A 23,472-nucleotide genomic window follows, 5' to 3' on the forward strand; every position below is an offset into this window, starting at 1 on the left:
ATGTGCCCTCCCAAACATGTCTCCCTAGGGTAGCACACCCCACAGTTTGGGGACCTCTACTCTAATAGCAACCCAATGCAAGAGGCTCACTGGTATCTAGGGAGTTTTAGCTAGCCTGACCAGTTCAGTGTGTCCCAATTCATTAATTGAAAACTATCTCAGATATACATAATGTAACGGTATCCCTGGAAAACTTAACACTGATCATTAATATTCTTACATGGTATATGTATAGTAAATGCCCAAGGGACCATACAAGAAATGTGGAACTAAAGTGTGTTTACCAGACAAGTCTGGGGAGCGAGGAACAGGTTTCTCCCAAAGGACAAGCTGATGCCTCCAGTCAGGTGTCATCTGAGTCAATCAGCAATCACATGTCAAAGACCATTTATTTGCATTGGAGAGGGTAAGAACAGATCAATTTGCATTTTAGCAAACAGCAGTGGGGGATGGAGTACTTGTGGCACCTTAGAGACTAACCAATTTATTTGAGAATAAGCTTTCGTGAGCTACAGCTCACTTTATCGGATGCATACTGTGGAAAGTGTAGAAGATCTTTTATACACACAAAGCATGAAAAAAATACCTCCCCCCACCCCACTCTCCTGCTAGCAATAGCTTATCTAAAGCGATCACTCTCCTTACAATGTGTATGACAATCAAGTTGGGCCATTTCCAGCACAAATCCAGGTTCTCTCACCACCCCCTCCCCCCCCCAACACACACAAACCCACTCTCCTGCTGGTTACTCTGTTACTCTGAAACTAGCAGTGGGGGATGAAACCAGCATGAAACTTCCTTCTCCAGACTCCATATCTCCTTCCTCACAGCTTGAACGAACTTTATTTTTGGGAAGGGAGGAGGGGCAATCCATTTCACTGGATTAGAAAAGAGGTGAAAAGAACCCCAAGCTATCTTTCATCTAAGAGGACAAGGGCACATAGCACCCTGTTCGTCTGTGGAAAGTCCTGACAGTCAGTCATGCTGGGCAAAGAGACGTCATCTTAAACGGAGTCTGTACCTTCCTAGATTACCTTCCTTTTGGATGTGTATTTCTCACTTTCAGTATTTTGCTTGTAACCATCTTCACCTTTATTTCTTTTACTTGGCATCACTTTACCTATGTCCCGTTCTTAATAAATTTGTTTTATTTAAATCTACACAAACTCAGTGCTGTACCTGAAGTGACTGTTAACACCAGTTACTGTGGCAAGATGTTCGGTATAGACCCTTTAAAACATATTGGTTCCCAAACTTTTCAGCATCATGTCCCCCTTTTTAATTTTTGAGAAACCCTCATGCCCCCCACCTCTCCTTTACCATCATCCAACCCCCCTTTAAACAAATTCAGTTCATAATTTAAACCCCCTGCTCCTTTTTCCCTGACTGCCCCTTCCCAGGACCCCCCACCCCTCTGGAACTCCATCCCCATCCAACCCCCCCTGCTTCCTGTCTCCCAACTGCCCCACGGGACCTCCTGCCCCTTATCCAACCCCCTCCCCCTGCTCCCAGCCCCCTTACCATGCCGCTGAGAGCGGCAGGACAGGCTTATTGGAAGCCTGGGAGGTGGGCGGGCACAAGCTGCGCTGCCCATGTGGCAGCGCAGATAAAGGGTAGGGGAGACAGCAGGGGAGGGGCCGGGGGCTAGCCTCCCTGGCCAGGAGCTCAAGGGCTGGGCAGGACGGTCCTGCGGGCCATAGTTTGCCCATCTCTGGTCTACTAAATAAATTTAAAAAAAAATAAAAACTAAAAAATGTTTACACTGAAAAAAAATTGTTATAAAAATTTCACAGCCTTGCACCCCCCCTTGGAATTTCTTGATGCTCCCCCACCCCCCAAAGTTTGGGAAACAATGCTTTAAAGGAGCAAATGAACCTTATTATTCCTCCAAACGGTCCAGGAAAGGGCTGGACATTGCAGAACACATGGTTTTGGGAAAATTCAGGACTGAAAGATGCTGAAGTCACTTGGCTAAGTTGCCATCAAGGCTGGTAGTTATTACAGCATGACTGAGGTGTAACAAGCAGGCTGCCGGAATCAGAGTGCTGAGTCATAGCTGATTAACAAAAAGAAAAGGAGTACTTGTGGCACCTTAGAGACTAACCAATTTATTTGAGCATGAGCTTTCGTGAGCTACAGCAGCCAATAGAGAAGTATGCACTGAGTGTCTTTGTTAATCAGGTTTCAGAGGAACAGCCGTGTTAGTCTGTATTCGCAAAAAGAAAAGGAGTACTTGTGGCACCTTAGAGAGTAACCAATTTATTTGAGCATGAGCTTTCGTGAGCTACAGCTCACTTCATCAGATGTTTACCGTGGAAACTGCAGCAGACTTTAGATACACACAGAGAATATGAAACAATACCTCCTCCCACCCCACTGTCCTGCTGGTAATAGCTTATCTAAAGTGATCAACAGGTGGGCCATTTCCAGCACAAATCCAGGTTTTCTCACCCTCCACCCCCCCACACAAATTCACTCTCCTGCTGGTGCTAGCCCATCCAAAGTGACAACTCTTTACATAATCAAGTCGGGCTATTTCCTGCATAGATCAAGGTTTTCTCACATCCCCCCCACCCCCATACACACACAAACTCACTCTCCTGCTGGTAATAGCTCATCTAAACTGACCACTCTCCAAGTTTAAATCCAAGTTAAACCAGAACATCTGGGGGGGGGGGGTAGGAAAAAACAAGAGGAAACAGGCTACCTCCCCCCCCCCCAGATGTTCTGGTTTAACTTGGATTTAAACTTGGAGAGTGGTCAGTTTAGATGAGCTATTACCAGCAGGAGAGTGAGTTTGTGTGTGTATGGGGGTGGGGGGGATGTGAGAAAACCTTGATCTATGCAGGAAATAGCCCGACTTGATTATGTAAAGAGTTGTCACTTTGGATGGGCTAGCACCAGCAGGAGAGTGAATTTGTGTGGGGGGGTGGAGGGTGAGAAAACCTGGATTTGTGCTGGAAATGGCCCACCTGTTGATCACTTTAGATAAGCTATTACCAGCAGGACAGTGGGGTGGGAGGAGGTATTGTTTCATATTCTCTGTGTGTATATAAAGTCTGCTGCAGTTTCCACGGTAAACATCTGATGAAGTGAGCTGTAGCTCACGAAAGCTCATGCTCAAATAAATTGGTTACTCTCTAAGGTGCCACAAGTACTTCTTTTCTTTTTGCGAATACAGACTAACACGGCTGTTCCTCTGAAACCTGATTAACAAAGACACTCAGTGCATACTTCTCTGTTGGCTGCTGTAGCTCACGAAAGCTCATGCTCAAATAAATTGGTTAGTCTCTAAGGTGCCACAAGTACTCCTTTTCTTCATGTTCAGGCTGTGAGCCACAGCAGCAGAGCATTTAAGGCACCCAGGGTTACTGGGCAAGCGGTGACACAGCCCTACACTGGTCTGGATTGCGCCCCAGAACATGACACACCCGGCAGAGATTCCTCACAGCTGCCTCCTACCCAGAAATGAGCAGGTGTTTCCAGACAGCCTGTCTCTGAATTGGCAGATGCAGTCTACCAAAGAATGGAAACCGAATAGAGTCCAATGACTCTAGAGATTGCTCATAAATATTCCACACTCAATGAAAAGGTAGTAAAACTAAGAAGTAGCCAAAAACTTCCAAATAGCAATGAAAAAAGCAAGGTGCTGAAAAAAATATACTTCACAAGGGGCACAGTAAGTGACCTGGACCATCTGTGACTATAGTAAGAACAGAATGGGAAGCTGCCTCCTTGGTGCCAGTGAAAAGAATGGCTTAGAGATTAAAGCTGTGTCTCAGACTTAGGAGACCTGGCTTTGGTTCTCCCCTCTGCAACAGACTTCCTGTGTGACCTTGGGCAAGTTATTTATTCTCTGTGCCTCAATTTCCCAAAAATATAAAACTGAGATAACAGTACTTCATAACTTGCAGAGCTATTTGAGAATACTTACATTAATGATGGAGAGGTACTCAAGATGGCGACTGGCACCATAGATAGAATGTTAGGGAATTTCCCCACTTATAATTAAGACTGAAAGTCTGTTACGGAGGTCACAGATTCCACGACTTTCTGTGACCTCTGCAGCGGCTGGTGCTGGCTCAGGGGCTGCCTGAGCCAGGCAGCCCCCGGGTCAGCAGCAGCAGTTTGGGTATGGGGGGGGGGAGGGAGAGACAGGGACACTTACCTGGGGGGGCTCCCTGGCTCCCACTGGCATGGTCCTGCAGCCCCTAGGCAGAGGAGGGGCCAGGGTGCTCCACGTGCTGCCTGCAGGCCCCGCCACCACAGCTCCCACCAGCTGCGGTTCCCAGGCAATGGGAGCTGTGCACGGAGCCCCCTGGCCCCTCCGCCATCTAGGAGCTGCAGGGACAGGCAAGATCCAGGTATGGAGCCCCTGCAAGCCCTGCAAACTCTCCCCCTGCAACACCAGCAGGGTCCCAGGCTGCCCCCCCCCCCCCAGAGTACTCGCATCCCCCCCCCCAGCCCAAGTTTTAATTGGGGTATATAGTAAAAGTCATGGACAAGTCACGGACCGTGAATTTTTGTTTACTGCCTGTGACCTGTTCAGGACTTTTACTAAAAATACCCTTCACTAAAACGTAGCCTTACTTATAATCAATTACCTAAAATAAACACTTGTTAAAAGAATATTAAGGATGCAGAATCAAGAGCTCAAAAAAATTAGGAAATACCAGAAATAAGATTTGCCATAAAATTTTAATTCAGTATATGCATTATGAGACAGTCTTCAGTAACAAGACCACAAACTACTATTTCCACAGGACCCCTGCCTAATTAATTTAACAGGACCAACTGTGCTTTGGGAATGAGTCAGGGTTGCCTAATGAACGAGTCTTATGCCTTCGTACTCCTCGGGGCATTCTGCACCAAAAAAATTAAGAATTCTGCACACATGACTTTAAAATTCTGCAAAACTCTACAAATTTTATTTGTCAAAATAACACTACATAATCATGCCAGTTTCAATTATTTTGGTAATTTATTTCAAATTCTTGTCAGCAAGTATGTCTGTAACAATACAGACAAACAAAAATTCACCCAACAGTAGAGAGTTAAAGAAACCCCTATCACAACCCAGTCCTGTCTCTCTGCCCCCGCCACCCCCAGAACCCAGCCACGGCCCCCCCCTTGCCCAGACACCCGCACCCCCTGACCCTCCCAAGAGCCCAGCTGCAGGATCACCCCCGCCAAGACACCCACATCCCCTTTCCCCAGAGCCCAGCCCCTCCCCCCCCCACACCAGGGATCCAGAGGGATAAACAGGCTGATGCTCAATCCCAGGCTTGCACAGAGTTTCCTGCACATCACCTTTCCCTTCCCTCAGGGCATGCTGGGAAGCACAGCCGCCAGGAACCTTCTAGCTTCCTCCCCCCTCCCATGTCTTGTGTGCGCGAGCTGGGCTCTGCCAGGGCCATCATCCTCTAGTGGTGGCTAGCAGCACTGCAGCCTGTATTTGTGCGGGAAAAAAATTCTATGCGCACGTTAATTTCTGCAAAATTCTGCATTGTGCAGTGGTGCAGAATTCCCCCAGGAGTAGCCTGTACACACTAGCACTTACTTTGGTATAACTTAAGTCACTCAGTGTTGTGGAAAAGCCAACCCACTGAGCGATGTAATTTACACCAACCTAATTGCTGGTGTGGACAGTGCTCTGTCGACAGGGAAAGCTCTCCCACTGACACAGCTACTGCCACTCAGGGAGGTGGAGTAATTATGGCGACGGGAGAGCTCTCCAACTGGCACAGAGCAACTGCACTAGCAGAGTTACAGCAGCACTGCTACATCGATACAGCTGCACTACTGTAGCAATACTAGTGTAAACTAACCCTCATAAATTGGCCAAGTTTTCACAGAGAATGTGAAAGACACATCCCTGACATAAGCACAACCCCCTGCCAAGTGTCAAGTCCCTGCTCCAAAGCATGGAGACACTCTTCTTCGTGTATGCACAACGTGCCTCAGGTGGCATGTGACCAGGATTCACCACCAAATTTGGTCTGCTGGTTGGATCATTAGTACCTGGTCTGGGCCAGGGAAGCTATCAGGGAGTGCGACATGAACACTGATCCATGCCCCTATGGAGACACTAAAGCATCTCAAACAGTTTAAGAATTTTTTTTTAACAAAGACAAAATAAATGTATTTTTTCTCATCCCTATTCTGAGAAATAACCACCATTTTAGCCGAAGCTTTCCCAAAAAATCAGCTCCAACAGTTTAAGACTGGCAAAGTTATAAGCCACTGAACACACAGCCTTATAATGGAAAATATCGTGTAATCTTAACTGCGTCCGTGGTAACAACCATGTAGGAAGGCATAACAAATTGAATGAGATCGGACACAAAGTAAAACTATAATGGGGTGGAAATGAGACACAAGCTAACTTCTTGGAGATCCTTCTACTGGGAATTATCTCCATCACATCAGAATGCTTTAAAATGTGTACCCCATAAAAGTGTATCCTCTAGTCCAAGTCAGCAGGGACTGAACTTCAAAAAAAAGCACCAAAGTGCAAAGAAGGAAGACCAATATTGGAGACCAAACAGCTAATGGTATAGCAAGCAGAGTTTCAAAGATTGTTTAGGTTAGAAGACCTCCACTTAAACAGGAGGATTTCCAGGTTTAACCAAAGAGGTCGGCAAGGTCTGTCAGGGAGAAAGAGAACAGAGAAGAAACTTTTTTTTATAATTTAGTTTGACATCTATCCCAGCAAAATAACAGACTAGCCAATACCAAACTTGGTCAATAAAGAATTAAAGGACAAAATAATTAATGCCAAATCGACACGGTTTCATTGAAAATAGGCCTTGTCAAATGAATTTGATATTAAATTGACACGATTACAAGTCTGGTCAATAAAGGTAGCTGTGCCGACAGTACCACGTGATAGTCTCAGTAAAAAAAATTAGCACACAAAAAAAAAATCAATGCCACATTTTAACACAATTAGAAGATGAGAGATCTCCATTAACAATTACATACGGAGATATATCACCCAAGTGGCAGCATTTCGAGTGGAGTCCTGCAGAAATCAGTTCACTGCACAACACTATCCATTTTTTTTTTTAAATCAACAATCTGGAAGAAAAAGTCTTTGCTGACAGAGTTTGTAGATGACAGAACCTGATGGAGTCAGGGTGTTGATAGAGTGATCCACATCATTTGGTAAGCACAGACAGACAACATGCACTATAATACAGTCAAATGCAAGGACATACATGTGTCTAGGGACACAAGCTATACTTAAAGAATGGAAGATTATGCCTTGGAAAGCAATGACTTTGTAAAGGACTTAAGGGTCACTATCGATATCCAACAGAACATGAATTCTCAATGCAATGCTGAGGTAAAGAGACTATAGACCCATGTTTGGTGTTTAAATGGAATATTGACCGGAGGGAGGGAGACAACATTACTTCTGCATACAGCATTGCTGAGAACACTCCTGGAATACTACATCCAGTTCTGGATGTTGAAAAAGTTCGTGGGGTTTCAGAAAAGACCCACAAAAATTATCTGAGATCTGGAAAAGTGTCTTAGTGAGAAACTTGAGCTCAGGTCATGGTCTGAGTACCTTTACAGGGTGAAAATATCTAATACAGGGCCAAGGTGGAGTTGGTTGAACATATAACAGTGGTTATTTGGTTAATTATGTATTGCTCTCACAGCAATGATGATAATGAGGCCCCAAGACTTGTCTTTCAGCATAAACAAGCATTAAGTTTGAAACTTACTACTAGACAAAAATCTCAGTAAAATTTGATCTACTCCTTTTCAAAATCACAGCACTCTGGGTGAAAAAAAAAAAAAATGAGCCGTCATACAGACCAAGACTGGATCTCTCTTTCTAAAAGAAATATTATAGCTCAAAACAGAAGATGATGGGCTTGATGCAGGAAATTACTTGGAAGTTCTCTGGCCTGTATTATTCAGGAGCTCAAACTAGAGCAGGGGTAGACAAACTATGGACCGCGGGACTGTCCTGCCTGTCCTCTGAGCTCCCGGCCGGGGAGGCTGCCCCCAGCCCCTCCCCTGCTATCCCCCGTCCCCTGCAGCCATGCCGCTGCGCAGGCAGCGCGGCTTGCGCCTGTCCACCTCCCAGGCTTCCAAATAAGCCTCTCCTGCTGCTCTGAGCGGCCTGGTAAGGGTAAGGGGGGGGCGGTGTTGGATAAGGGGCAGGAGGTCCCAGGGGGCAGTCAGGACAGGGAGCAGTTGGATGGGGTGGAGGATCGGGGGGGGGGGGGAGGGTGTCAGGAGACAGAGGGAGTTGGACAGGGGGTTGGGTCCTGGGGGGGCAGTCATGGATGGAGGTCCCAGGGGGCAGTCAGGGGACAGGAGGCAGGGGGGTTGGATAGGCGTGGGAGTCCTGGGGGGCCTGTCAGGGGGGAGTTGGATAGGGTGTGAGGTCCAGGGGGGGGAGGGGGGGACAAGGAGAATGGGGGGTTGGGAAGTGCGAGAGGCGGATAGGAAGCGGGGGACAGGCTGTTTGGGGAGGCACACTCTTCCCTACCCGGCCCTCCATACCATTTCACAACCCCGATGTGGCCCTCAGGCTAAAAAGTTTGCCCACCCCTGAAATAGAGGATCATAAATGGTCCCTATGGTCCTTATGATCTGCAAAGAACTGAAATTCTACAAACAATTAAGAAATTAAACAATTGCAAGGCATCCACATTAGCAACTTAAGACTACAAACAGAGTAAAGAACTAGTAGCATGTAAATTAAAAACCAAGCCAATTTAAATAAAAAATTAATTTAAGACTAATTTTTTATCCAAACTAGTCTATGCACAAGTGTGATGAAGAGAAAAATCAAAATGCATGAAAAGTTACATTGACAGGATGGGATTTAGTAATTATAACTGAAGTTTAGCAACTGAAACTGTGTCCCCAAGTCAACTAACAGATCATCTTTTTGTGGACTCACTATCATACACAGGATAGGGCACTCAGACTTCAATTACCCATACACCTGAGTGTCAAATATATGAATTTAGAGAATACTTAGTTACAGAAAACAGGAAAATAATCCTACCAAAGTAGAAAAGTTGTATATAACTAGAAGTGTGTCCAATCATGAAATCTAAAAACTTAACATCAGTTAAAGTCCAACACTCAAGATTAGGAAATACCAGAATTTAAGTTGCTTGTGCAGTCTTAATTCTGTGCCAGATGCGTACACATTATGATAAAGTCTTTAATTACATCGTCACATTTTTTCCACAGTATCCCCTTCCTCATTCAATTCACAGGACCGATGTTGTTCTGAAACAGTTGTAAAATTTCTTTTTATCCTCATCGTTTGAGGATAAGCACAAGCATACAGGGTGGGAATCAGGAGTCCCTGAGTCTGAAATCTACTTTTGCTGTTAACTCAACTCGTGGCCTGTGGAAAATCAGTCTTTCTGTAGGTTTCCACATCTGTAAAATGGGGTAGTAACACATACGCAGGAGTGTTGGGAGGATTAACTAATGTCTCTAGTCCAATGTCTGATTCCCACCCCATATGCTTATTCCTCCAGACCACACTGCCTTACTGCCAAAGGTGCTGAGCATCAACAGTTCCCATCAAATTCAGTTTCAGCTGTGCACGCTCAGTCCTTACACACACACAAAATCGGGCCCAAAGGTCACAAAATGAGTATACATTCAATTGACTACCCGAGAAAAAACTGATCTAAGTGATTTGCCCAGCAACAAACAGGAACACTGTGGCAGAGGCAGCGATAGAATTCAGTTCTCCAGGATGGCATTCAACTGACTAAACCATTCTTTATTATTTGTATTGCAATAATGCACAGGTACCCTAGTAACAGACCAGCACCCCATTGTGCCAGACGCTGATCGAACATATAAGACAGTCTCTGCCTCAAGAAGTTGACAAAGTAAAAGACAGAAGAATGATGCAAGTGGGGGGACAACAAGGAAATAATTCTCCTTCCTACATTCCACTACCTCATTCTCCATACTTTCCAATTTTGTAACAAAAGAAACAGGGTCCTACAAACAGATTCCTTCATTCTAAGTACTGTCCACCCCACCCCACCCCATATTTTAAGTGAGGCAGGGATCCTATGGAATAAATAGTATGTGAGCATCCCTTGAACCCATTACCTCCTCACTCAGGCAACGTACCTCCCAAGTACATGGATGCCCACATAAGCCATTCAGCCATAGCTGACCACTGTTATGAGTCTTCTATTCCTCCTCCCTCCTACACAGGATAATGTAATTAATAGCTTGGAACTGTCCTGGGGATGAAGCTTGGAAACTAATTGGTGCAGCATATAGCGTGCTCCACTTCTATCAAACCCAAAACAAAAAAAAATGAACAGATTACAGAGGACACCAGCTAGTAGACAGGATCACCAATTTATCACATATCCTTTGGTCCTGTCTCATGATAGCTCCTTTCACCTCAGAAGCATTTAACTACTCCATTGCCCTCTGCTGAAGTTTACTATTGCTTTCTGAATGATGATAACCCCTTCTCGTATCCTCCTCTCCCAAAAAGTATCTTCACCACTCCTGATTTACACAAAATAATCTGACTGAGGCATTACAAAAGAGCCACATCCTCCTTGCTAAAAGAGAGCAAGATTTAACATCTACCCTCATAGTGGGGAAAAACGCCATCCTCTCTCTGAACAATTCGGGCTTGCTCTCCCGCTCCTGGAAGATGTGGCAAGACATTTTCACCATAAAAGCCCTCTAATCACATCTTTCTGTAAATCCATATTATGCAAGCTAATTTGTCTTCCTTTGATTTCCTCCCCATCCCATTCTAATTCCCTCACTTTCTAGGTCTCTGTATTTTCACTTATTTTCCTTTTTTTCTACTAATTTTCTAAGGTATTAATTAAGTATTGTTAAACCGTGCTCTGGTAAAATTCAAACGTATGAAAAATTTAGTGAAAAACCAATTAAGGTGGCTACAGGCAACCCCCATCCAATTCACAGAATATAGAAAATTCTGTGTTTACTCTGAAACATCATGACAGGACTCTAGATGCCAGAGTTAAAAAAACAGTGAGATAATCAATAAAAAAAAGACAAGCTAATATGTTTATTCTACAATTCCAAAACTTCCACCCCTTTCTGGGTGTCAAACCCCTCCCTCCTAACTTACCAAAAAGTTCCAAGTTTACAGGAAAGTGTCCACAAACTTTGAAAGAAGATTCTTGTGATAGCATAAAAATGATTTAAAATAGAGAGGTTTATTATGCTGACTATATTTTGAATTCAGTAGGAAAATAAAGGCTTGTTAGTTTGTTTTTTTAATTTAAATGCTACCTCAGACTTCCATTCTACGGCACCATAGTGCTATACCTCCAAGGGAGCCTTGCTGCAGAATTTAGAATCATTTTAACACAAACTAGAAAACGGGAGGCCTCTTAACTACACGAAAACCCACCTTGCTACCACATGCAATGCAGTTGTGATCAGTTAGGCCAGTGGTTCTCAATCAGGGGTACGCAGAGGTTTTTCGGGGGTACATCAACTCATCTAGATATTTGCCTAGTTTTACAACAGGCTACATAAAAGGCACTAGCAAAGTCGTTTTTCAGTAATAGTGTGCTGTGACACTTATATTTTTAGGTTTGATTTTGTAAGCAAGTCACGTTTGTGTGAGGTGAAACCTGGGGTATACAAGACAAATCAGACTCCTGAAAGGGGTACAGTAGTCTGGAAAGGTTGAGAGCCACTGAGTTAAGCCACTCAAAGTTAGTTTTTGAAAGGAGGAGCTCAAAGATGAGGATCAATCTGACTGTTCATATAGACCAGAATTAGTGTTAAGAAAGTTATTTCTTATGAGACCTCTCTCTTTTAAACTCAAACATAAGGTAGGCTGCGAGCTGGATTTTAGGTTAAACACTTCCAGGCAGGACAATTAACCTGCAAAAGCATGATTCTTAGGTTAGAACAGTGAGCAGATGGAATGGGGGAAGAGAGCTCATCTGGAAAAAACATGCAATGTATACAGAAAAACAGGAACCTGAACCATTTAGCCAAGTTAATTATTATGATGAAGGACTTTTGAAAGATATCATAGATATGGCATGAGACAAGCAGTGCATCTCTGTCTACAAAAAACACCAGGGCACAGCTCTTTGAGGGGCGGGGAGTTAGATAGTAAAATAAACAGAGAAACTTGAAAAGTACACAAAGGCTGCTAAGAGAGAAAGGGTGACATGAGACACTTGAGACTAGAGGCTCTGTTCTTGACATGCTGTCTGCCAAGAAGATCAGAGAACAATGAGATATGCTGAATCTGAGAAGATCTGGTCTTCAAGGAATCTCTTTTTATTTCCCTGCAAAGATATGAGCAGTACCTAGAAGAGCTTTGGCAGACAAGATATGTTGTGCATAACATTTATTTTGTTTGAATCAGATTACCTTTGCTCCCCAAAAGTCTAATTTTACTACAGCCAAGACCATTTTAGATAATGAAATTTTGGAATCTGTATGCAATTTTTAAAATACACTGCATGGACACATTTTAGTTACATAATTTCCATGTATAAAGAAAAGGAGTGCTTGTGGCACCTTAGAGATGAAGTGAGCTGTAGCTCACGAAAGCTTATGCTTTAATAATTTGTTAGTCTCTAAGGTGCCACAAGTACATAATAAGTCACTAAAAGAAACTGACCTTCTGATACATCAGTATGAAAGATGTTTAAAAAAAAGGAACTCTAGCATAATGAGCTGTTTAAAAAGAAAAGTCTCCTTAAATGTCTTGGGAAATATGCACCATGCTTCAGATTAAGATTTTACCACAGAATTCCCCACAGAATTTAATTCTTTAGATGAATTTCTAAATAGTTATCCCAGTGGTTACAAAGAACCATCTGAACATGACCTTGGTGCTGTATTGTTTCTCTGCAGACTTTGCTCCTGTGGGAATTCTGCGCCACTGCACACGTGCATAATTAATATGCCGTTCATATTTAATTTTTTCACAGAAAATAGCTTCTGCTGGAAAGTTCTGTAGTTCTGCTTTTGCCCACCATAGAACGCTGTGGCACTTGAACAGAACACTGTCCTGCCAGCTAAGGAAGAAAAAGAACCTGCAGTGCCTTCTTCACAATGCCTGTCAGGCCAGGTCTGGAGACAGGGGATACAGTATGGGACTGTTGGGGGAGAGGGGGGCCACAGACAGGGGCTCTTAAAGGCTAGTGGGGGAGGACAGACCGGGGTAGGGGCTGAATGGGAATGGAGGTGCAGGGCCACAGGGGGTGGCTGAGTGAGGGCACAGACATATGGGGAAGGAGCTGCAAGGACACATGGGATTGACTGAATGGGAGAGGCTAGAGGTCAGCCAGGGTATGCATGGGGGAAGCTCCCTAACAATCCTTTCCTATCCCCCCCACAAAAAACCTGTTCCATACTTTTCCCCACCCATACTCAACAACCCTCCAAGTTCAGACCCAGGCTCCTTTCCAGCAATTACTTCCCTCTCCTGCAGCTACTCCATTACCCCTGACTCCCCCAAGCCTTTGCATTGCTTCTGGGGGGATGTGGGAAATACAGTTCTGTATTGTAGTTTAAATGAATTATTACTCAGAGTTCTGTATTAATATGCCTAGAAAGGAATCTATTTGTCAAAAAACATTTCCTGAATTTTTGTTGTCATCTGTATTGTTACAGACATACTTGCTGACAGATATTTTGAAATAAATTACCAAAAAAATTGAAACTGGTGTTAAGGATGTAAATAGCATTTTAAAAAAGTAAACGTTTAAACTACTAAGAGTCTACTGGTTAAACGTTTAACCATTAGGCTCCACTTCCGCCCCACACCCTGGATGACAGCTGCCAGCCCTGTGCCCAGGTACTCCACTCATTGCCGGCCCCGCATGGCTCTGCTGCCACCCTGCGCAGGGTCCCCAGGGGCAGGGCCAGTGGCAGTGTCTCGCAGCTCAGGTTAAACATCAACAGGAATACCTTACCGATAACAAGGATGCTTATCGGTTAATCAGTTAACCAGTTAACATTTTACATCCCAAATTTGTGTGATTATATTCTGTTATTTTTACAAAAGAATATGCAGAATCTTAAAACATTGTGTGCAGAATTTTTAACTTTTTGGTGCGGCATTTCCCCATGAGTAAGACTTGGACAATAGTTCCAAGACACGAATTGCCCAAGTTCAGTAGGGAATTCATATTGAAGTCTTCTGTTGACAACTTGAACCACTGACATTACTATTTCCAGGGTGGATAAAAATAAATGATTTTTAAAAATAAAAAATAAAAAAAAATCTATTTTTTTTTAAATCGGATTTTTTTGATAAAATGCTTTGAGGAAAAAACATATCTAAAGACAGTTTTAATTAAGGTACATTATAGCCCAAAGATATCTCATCATGGAATAGGGATTATAAATTCTAATTCTATAGGATGAGACAATATATTTGTGTAATGTTTAAGAAAAGTTTTGTAAAGCAGTTCCAATAGTTCATGGATTAGGGACCCAATCTTATGGGGTTCCAGGGGCTTCTATATAGATTATTTAGGTTAATATTTCTATCTACCTAATGGGACTCAGTGCTCAGTCTAGAAGATACCATCAGAGATGCTTAGTTTTGCAGTTCTCAAACTGTGGATTTGTGTCTCCAGAGGTAACATGCCTGTTAACAGCAAAAATGTTTTAAAATAAATAAATATATAGGTGAGAAATAACAGACCTCAACCCTATTGTCCCTGTGCAATTTTGTGTACACAGAGTCAATCCCTTACCTCTCTCTAAAAGTGCAAAGTTTCAAAAAGTTCAATGAATAGAAAATTGTTAGGGGCGGAATAGATCTGGACAAGGAGAAGTCTGGAGATAAATGTGAGAAGCAAGGGACAGGCAGTAGAAACAAAAGGGAAACTGTTTGAGAGGCATATTCCAGAAGTCTTGAGGTCTTTCTGAGTGTAGCCTTCATTGATTTGAGATCTACCATACCATTCTCTCACTAGAAGGGAAAACCTATAAAAGCAGCAGTCCGTAAAACAGACCCAGTTTGGGAATAAGAACCATTCAAGAAATATATGTTTCATGATGATGTTTTAAAGAAAGTCACACCAGTGAACTGGTGGAAGTCACTTAAGCACTTGGATTCAGAGACTGTTGAAGTGATAATCTCACTTAACAGCAGTAGCTTCTTCTGCCAGTATAGAAAGAATATTTTCTTCCTTTGGACTAATTCATTCCAAATTGAGAAATCATTTGGGACCTGAAAAAGCAGGAAAGCTTGTTTTTCTTTTCCAGATTATGAACAAACAGGAAAATGAAGGTGAAGATGACTGAGTTAGCTGCAGAAGCCAATATTTTAAGTTTCCCATGCTGACCTGGCTGACATTTTTTAAAAAACCCAACAAATTAAATCAACTATTTATATATTTTAGTTTAAAACAATTGTAACAAAAACAAACCTGATTGTAAAAAACTTGAATGTTTAACTAAATTCAAAAATGCATATGCTTGTTTTGTTAAAATGTGTGTTTGCTGTTGAAGAAAAAAAACCAGAATACATAACGTTGTTGTTTTAGTTAAATAAAACAATTTAAATGTCTGTCTGGTGATCTTCTCCTCCTAATACAGCATGGAAAGAAAATCCTCCAAATATTAATGATTAACCTGTTGAATTGGAGATAGATATTTATGAAGTCATTGGGAGATGAACTGCTTCAATTACCTTTGGTAAATGAAAAAAACAATCATTCATTTATTTTCTGACATAGCTGTAAAACTAATCTGAAAAGTTTTCAAAATAAATCACTTTAAGAATGTATTGTATGTACCTTTTAAAAATGAAACTTACATCTCTGAGTTGTAAAGACTATGTACTAAGGTTATAACAACCAACAAGAATGCACTTTTATGTAGAAATCCATGATTAAACCAAGTCTTCCTGACTAGTGATTTTAAATCAAATTGATTTAAATCAAATCCATCCGATTTCACTATTAATCATTTTAGCAGAAACACCTAGAATCACAGAACAGATTAATAGAATATCAGGGTTAGAAAGGACCTCAGGAGTCCAACCCCCTGCTCAAAGCAGGACCAAGCCCCAATTTTTGCCCCAGATCCCTAAATGGCCCCCTCAAGGATTGAACTCACAACCCTGGGTTTAGCAGGCCAACGCCCAAACCACTGAGCTATCCCTCCCCGCTAGTATTTGGCTGCCCTAGACTGAAATAGCAGGTTTGCTTCTGTTCACCCCAAACCTAGCTCACATGGTTTATACATGGTGGATGGATCTATCCGATTCCACAAGCCTAAGTAAACATTTTAAAGTAATTACATTAGCTATCAAATTTTATGGAGGAGGGAAGGGTTGGTCCTCAAAGAAGTCATTCTTGGAGGATTATAAATTGTCAGTGCTTAAAGCACCCATTTCTTGAGTAATGGAAATTGGGATATAAAGAAACGGGAAAGGAAGACTTAAATATTAAGGAAAAATTAGAAATTAGATGAGCAAGTCGACTTCGAAATTACTCAATCAAAAAACCAAACACAATTATGTTAGTGTTTCCATATATTGTTAGAGCAAATTCTCTCAGAAAAACACCCCACATTGTCCCATCAGTTTTCCTATAGTTTCCACAGATTTAAAAAGTCAAAATGTAACTGAAAGGGAAGCTGACAAACAACGTACAAAAAAAAGCTTTCCACAAGAAACTGGCCCAGGTCTTCATCCCATTCCTTTTGTTTATCTTTGTCTTCCCCAAACTCTTCTGTTAGAGATCTAGCTTTAGGGCTTATGTTGCTGACACTACCAGGAGTAGTGTTTATACAACTTACTGCCAAAAAACTTCATTAATGCAGAGTTAAGAGTGACTCACCCTGATGAGGCATAGCCATTTTCAAAACAATATGAGCAGGCATGTCAATTTTAGAGCACTAAAAAAAAAAAATCGTCTAAAAAATCAGCTTTTCAAAATAAAAGCTCAGCTCTTGGGGCAAAACTTGTAAAAGAACTTCCTTTAAAGCCTTATAGCCCAAAGAGAATCACATCAGAGATTATTCATGCGCACAGCAATCATTCTTGGAAACCTCACAAGGGAAGGACTGTCTATCAAAAATCTCTTCCCTACCTAGGTACATGTAGCCCATAGACTAGAGGTGGGCAAACTGGGGCCCGTGGGACTGTCCTGCCCAGCCCTTGAGCTCCCAGCCAGTGAGGCTAGCCCCAGGCTCCTCCCCCGTTGTCCCCCAGCCTCAGCTTGCTGCGCCACCCGCGCTCTGGCCCACCGCTCCTGCCGGGTCCCATGGAGCAGTCAGGGGACAGCTGGATGGGGCGGAGGTTCGGGGGCGGTCAGGGGACAGGGGAGGTTGGACAGGCGTGGGAGTCCCGGGGGCCTGTCGGGGGGGTGGACAGGGGGCGGACAGGGGGCGGGACAGTCAGGGTACAGGGAGCAGGGGGGGTTGGATGGAGTGGAGGTTCTGTAGGGGATGGACAGTCAGGTGACAGGGAAAAGGGGCAGTTGGATAGGCATGGGAGTCCCAGGGGGCCCATCAGGGGGTGGGGGTGTGGACAGGGATCAGGGCAGTCAGGGGAAAGGGACTGGGGGGGTCGGATAGGGGGTGGGGTACCAGGGTTCGGTTAGGAGCAGGGGTCCCAGGAGGAAGCAGTAAGGGGACAAGGATCAGGGGTGTTGGATGGGTCAGGGGTTCTGAGGGGGGCAGTCAGGGGTCAGGAAGTGGGAGGGGGCAGAGGCCAAGCAATTTGAGGAGGCACAGCCTTCCCTACCTAGCCCTCCATACAGTTTCACAACCCTGATGTGGCCTTTGGGCCAAAAAGTTTGCCCACCCCTGCCACAGACCCTGATGTGTGCCAATTTATAGAACCAGACAGAACCGCTAATAAATCGGTTTGGTGCACACTAGTCCCATGGTCCAAGCTCCAGTGTTGGGGGCAGAGGAGTGTCTGAATGGAACCTCTGAACCAAATGAGCCCACTAACCCTACCCTCAGGCCCTGATGAGGTACAGCAGATTTCAAGATAATTTGAATATGCATGTGGATTTAGAACCATTTGAAGCATTGATTGTTAACAAGGTTGAACTAAATTCAACCGCGTTAAATGATTTAACTGGGAATTGGTCCTGCTTCGAGCAGGGGGTTGGACTAGATGACCTTCTGGGGTCCCTTCCAACCCTTATATTCTATGATTCTAAATCAAGCTGCCTAGTAAAAGCCATCACATAATTAGTAGCCAATATGACCTATAAACATGCACCCCAATTGTATAATAGATGTACAATTAAAAGTACTGAGGCTCATTCACACTTGTAAGTCATTTCTCTGGAGTGAAGCAACCCAGTTGTACAAGGGTCCTGTCCACACATATTCATTGTGTGCTCTGTCTTCAAGGAGGTTCAATTAAACACAATCAATTTCCTGTGTTCAGTTTTGCCAAGCACAACAAGTCAGCTACAGAAGTTAGTAGGACCAAAGCCTTAGGAGACTAGAATGTACCTTATCCTAACAATTGCATGTGATAAAGCCATTACAAGTAAAACATTTAAAAACGTATTTAGCTCACTGGTAACATTCTGTTAAACAAGTGCATTACTTTACACACATTGCTACAATAACTGCAGTATACATTAAAATATTTTAAATGTAAATATAAGCCTGTTACTACAAAGCAAACTGATCCATTTATATTCCAAAAATCTTATCAGATTTATACAAGAGCTTCAGATTTTCTTATGCCTGAAATGAAGTGAAGTCTATCACCACTCTTGCCAAAGGTTAGACTCAATTTTCAAAAGATGAATTATACTAAAACATTTAGCTATATAAAGAGGAGGGAAGACTGAAGTCTTAAATATTTCTTCCTCCCATGTATATACAACTTTTTGTGTATTCAGTAAATTAGAAAACTAATTACAAGGATACAAACCATTAAGAACAATGACCAAATTCAGAGATTAATTTCACCTGATACTTTCAGTACCATCACTATACTGGATGACCCACACCTCTTTCTGTCATGACCTCACCACACATACAAACCCAAATCTTTAACTGCTCTAAAATGCCCAATATGTTCATTAAGATGTACGGTAGTTGAACTTTATGAAGTCCAGAAATTACTATAAGACTCCAACTGTTTCATTAGTCAGAAATGCTGACAGAATTAACCCTTTGTGCACTTATCACTTTGAGCACAATGGGTAGAGACAGTCTCTAGACATTGACACACCTCTCACATACCACATTAAAAACAAATGAACCTTATTTCCACTGAGAAAAAGTTACTGTATGTCTTGAGCTTCAGGAGTACCAGCCAGTGGCCAGGTTTAATGAATATAATAGAATGCAATATCCTTTGCACGGATTTGAAATGTCATTTTTAAGACACTGAACACACCATTCTTTACTTCAGCAACTAGATACCAGAATCCTGTCAAAAACTGAATCCCTGCTTCAAAAAGCTACACCCAAAATCCATTTCCAGAAAATAATATGTGAAGCAATTCTATTTTAGCCACTTTGGAATTCCATTAACCTGGGTAAAAGCAGAAAGCAAACACTAAGTAAAATGAAAAGGAGTACTTGTGGCACCTTAGAGACTAACCAATTTATTTGAGCATGAGCTTTCGTGAGCTACAGCTCACTTCATCAGATGTATACCGTGGAAATTAGTTTCCACAGTATACATCTGATGAAGTGAGCTGTAGCTCACGAAAGCTCATGCTCAAATAAATTGGTTAGTCTCTAAGGTGCCACAAGTACTCCTTTTCTTTTTGCGAATACAGACTAACACGGCTGTTCCTCTGAAACCTGTCACTAAGTAAAATCTGGTTGATAAATATGACAAATGCACTGAAAATACAAATTTAATATACACTACAAGGTGAACTTTGGTTTTGCATTACTAATAGTCATTATTTCTGAAAATTGTTTAAAGATATTAACAGTTACTGTCAAATAAACATTTGCATTAAATAACAGTTGCAATCTCTCTTTGTAATTATTTATCATAGCATTACAAAGTGGAGAGATCACTAGTTTCTTTACATTTCTGGGAGGACATATTTGCTCATTTCACAAGTCAGTGATGCAAAAAAAAAATGGAGAAAAATAACATGGGGTCTACTAAAAATGGTGGAGCTGTAGAAATGATACACAATGAGAAAAAGGTGTGCTACAGACACGGGGTTATATTACTTCAAGGCTTCAATCCTACCTGGATCAGAAAAGTGCTTAAAAACAGTGCAGAATGTTCAGGAATGTTAAAAGGTTTGCATATAACTAATAAATATCAGGTCAGCACTCAGTTCTTGCCACTGGATCCTAATTATTGTTTGTAATTTTTATAAAGTTCATGTGTACACTCAAAGTACCAGATGCATATATTTTTAGGAATTGAAACAAACTGCACAGTTTTGTTTAAATATGCTTAATATTTAAACATTTCATAGAAAAGTAATCTTTGAGTATCCTGTTATACCACAAATGTCAAAAAGAGAGTGTGTCCTGTTTGGGAACAACTCTGCAAAATCTTTAACATGTGAATAGACCTTCAGTGAAGTTAACAGGATTATTCACATGATATACAATTTCCAGCCCCAGGAGAAGAGCAAAGTTGAGTGTAAAGCATTTTGAAAGTTTACCATGTCTCCAAGGATCTTTAGGCTCCAGAGATCCAGACACTATGTCCTCATCCGAGGGAAATGTTACCCGCTTTGCCCCATGCTTGAGTTTTCCATCTTCAGAAGGTGGAGAAGCCTCCACTTGTTGATCACCCCCTGGACTGGGGGCTGCTGAGTCCAAAGAACAGTTATTGGAAGGCGGAGATGCCAACTTTTCCTGTGAGGGGGAAAGAGGGGCCTGCAGCAGAGATTTTTCATTTCCCCCGGGACATCCTCTGGCGGCAGCTGCCATCTCCGGCAAGTTTCTCCTCTCTGCAGTCAAGTGAGGGTTACCAGAGGCATCCTCGTTCGCTGACAATGCTTCCTGAAGTGGATGGCTCACGACCAAAGAAGTCTCTTTCCCCTGCAACCGCTCCTCTCCCAGATCTAAGCCCTCGGGCTCCTTCAAGTCCCTCTTTGCAGAGAGCACAGTTGCATGGTCCACCATTTCCCCGCTGGGAGCGTTTCCTGAAACCGGTGAGCTGGGTTTTGAGGGGAGGATCTCGGCATCCAGATGGGAGAGGAGAGCCATGCCCAAACTTTCCTGGAGTTTCACCCCCAAGTGGCCTCCCGCAGCATCCTCTCCCGCCTGCGAGGCGGCCCAGGGCTCAAAGCCGCCCAGTGTCTCCTCTTCCTTCGGCGGTCCCGGGGGCGGCAGCAGCAGCAGCCGCCGCCGGTCCCGCTCAGCGGCACTCCCCGGCTGCCTGGGGGGGACCTGCACACACTCCATGGCTGCACTCGCGGGGCTGGCAGGGCGTGCGGGGGGCCCAGGGGCTCCCGCTCCCTCTCCCCTCCTCATGCGGGCCCAGGAGGCATTACTCCCGGGGCGCCCCCTCCCCCGCACCGCTGCTCTGGGCCCGGGCCGCTCCCACCCTGCGCGCCGAGACCCGGCAGCGCCAAAGCGGCCGGCGAGGTCTCCCCGGCCTGGCTGAGGGGCCGCGGCTGGGCTCGGCCGGCAGCGGGTGCAGAGCAGGCCGCGCCCCGGAAAGCCGCCGCCGCACCCGCCGAGCGCAGCCCGTCACTGGTGCGGACCCGGGAGAAGCCGCCGCCAGCCGAGTGCGCCAGCGACCTGCCCATCCGCGGCAGCACTTTCTCCAAGGACTTGGGCCCGAGGCGCTGCTTTCACCCCACGCAGCCCTCGGAGGGGCTTCTGCGGCCCTGGCTTGCTCACAGAGCCAGCCTGCCGCCGCGGGAGGCTCCGGGGACTGCTCCGCCTAGTAGCGAATCAGCGGCTGGAATTCCTTATACACACACGGCGGCGGCCGCCGTGGCCTGGTGAAGATGTCTGCCGCTTCGGCGCAGCACTTTCAACGCAGAGACCCCGGGATGGAGCCGCGTTCAGGTGGCAGGGGGGGAGCTGAGTGCCCCCTACAGCAGCAACCCACGCGGCGAGCGCTGGTCTCCGCTGGAGATCGCGGACAGGGCGAATCTGCTGCTACTAATAAACAGAGTGCACCCAGTACCCAGCCTCACGTGATACTCCCGGCATTTCCCTGACCCGCTCCACGCGGGCTGCTGGCCCTTTAAATTCACTCGCGGGGCGAGACCGAGGCGAGCTCACTTGCTGCGTAGCTCACCGTCCCGCGGCGCGTCATGAAGCGCCGCCCTCCCCAGCTCGCGCCCAGTGGGGACGCGAACGTCGGGTCGGGTCGGGTCGGGTCGGTGTTATATAGAGGCGGTGTGTGTGTGTGTGTGTGTCTGTCTCTGGGGGTGTTGTGTATATAGCCTGTGTGTGTCTCTGGGGGGGGTGTGGTGTGTATAGCCTGTGTGTGTCTCTGTCTGTCTCTGGGGGGGGGGGGGGTGTGTCTCTCTGTCTCTAGGGTGTGTGTGGTGTGTATAGCCTGGGTGTGTGTCTCTGTCTCTCTGGGGGGTGTCTGGGGGGTGTTGTGTGTATAGCCTGTGTGTGTCTCTGGGGGGTGTGTGGTGTGTATAGCCTGGGTGTGTCTCTCTGTCTCTGGGGGGTGTTGTGTGTGTCTGTCTGTCTCTGGGGGGTGTGTGGTGTGTGTCTCTCTGTCTCTAGGGTGTGTGTGGTGTGTATAGCCTGGGTGTGTGTCTCTGTCTCTCTGGGGGGGGGTGTCTGGGGGGTGTTGTGTGTATAGCCTGTGTGTGTCTTTCTCTCGTGTGTGAATTCCCTGTGTGTGTCTTTGTCTCTCTGGTGTGGGTATGTTGGATGTAGGCAGTATGGCTGTGTGTCTCCCTCTCTGTGGTGTGTGGCTAGCGTGTGTCTCTGGGAATCACTGCATGCCTCTCTTGTGAGGCCAGTGTATGTGTGAATCCCTGCATGTGTCTCCCTCTCTCTGTCTTGTATGTTGTGTGTGTGTCTGTGTCTCTCTCTCCCCAAGATATGTGAATCCCTGCGTGCATCTTTGCTGTTGTCTGTATGTTGTATATAGCTGCTATGGCTCTGTCTCCCTCCTTCTCTTGTGTGTGTGGCCAGTGTCCGTGAAACCCTGTGTAGCTGTTGTGTATGGCTTGTGTGTGTTTGTGTCTCTCTCTCTCATGTGAGAATCACTGCATGCCTCTCTCTCTCCAGTCTTGTGTGTCTGTCTCTCTCTCTCGTATGCCTTCCTCTCTCTGTGGCGGGGGGGAAATGTATGAACCCCTGTATGTGAATCCAACTCTCTATGTATCTGTGTGTGTGTGAGAGAGAGAGAGAGAGAAAAGCAGCATCACTTGCCCCATAACCTCAGCCATGCGGAACGCAATGCCATCCGCAGCCTCAGAAACAACTCTGACATCATAATCAAAAAGGCTGACAAAGGAGGTACTGTTGTCATCATGAATAGGTCGGAATATGAACAAGAGGCTGCTCGGCAGCTCTCCAACACGAGTTTCT

At 44.6% G+C, this 23,472-nt stretch overlaps 1 protein-coding gene across 2 annotated transcripts in view; it reads right to left on the bottom strand.

Annotated features, from left to right (window-relative positions):
• Positions 1-22,043, bottom strand: part of PPP1R37 (protein phosphatase 1 regulatory subunit 37) — a 174,447-nt gene extending 152,404 nt beyond the window's left edge. The window contains exon 1 of one of the 2 annotated variants that reach the window (XM_048834331.2): positions 20,619-22,030. In XM_048834331.2, coding sequence (XP_048690288.2) covers positions 20,619-21,435 — 817 coding nt within the window. In that variant the 5' untranslated portion in view covers positions 21,436-22,030. Of the gene's footprint in view, positions 1-20,618 lie in introns of both variants that reach the window. The other variant, XM_048834330.2, reaches the window with a different exon arrangement.
• Positions 22,044-23,472: the final 1,429 nt, after the last annotated feature.

Source organism: Caretta caretta, chromosome 23, assembly GCF_965140235.1.
Source record: "Caretta caretta isolate rCarCar2 chromosome 23, rCarCar1.hap1, whole genome shotgun sequence".
Classification (NCBI taxonomy): Eukaryota; Metazoa; Chordata; order Testudines; family Cheloniidae; genus Caretta; species Caretta caretta.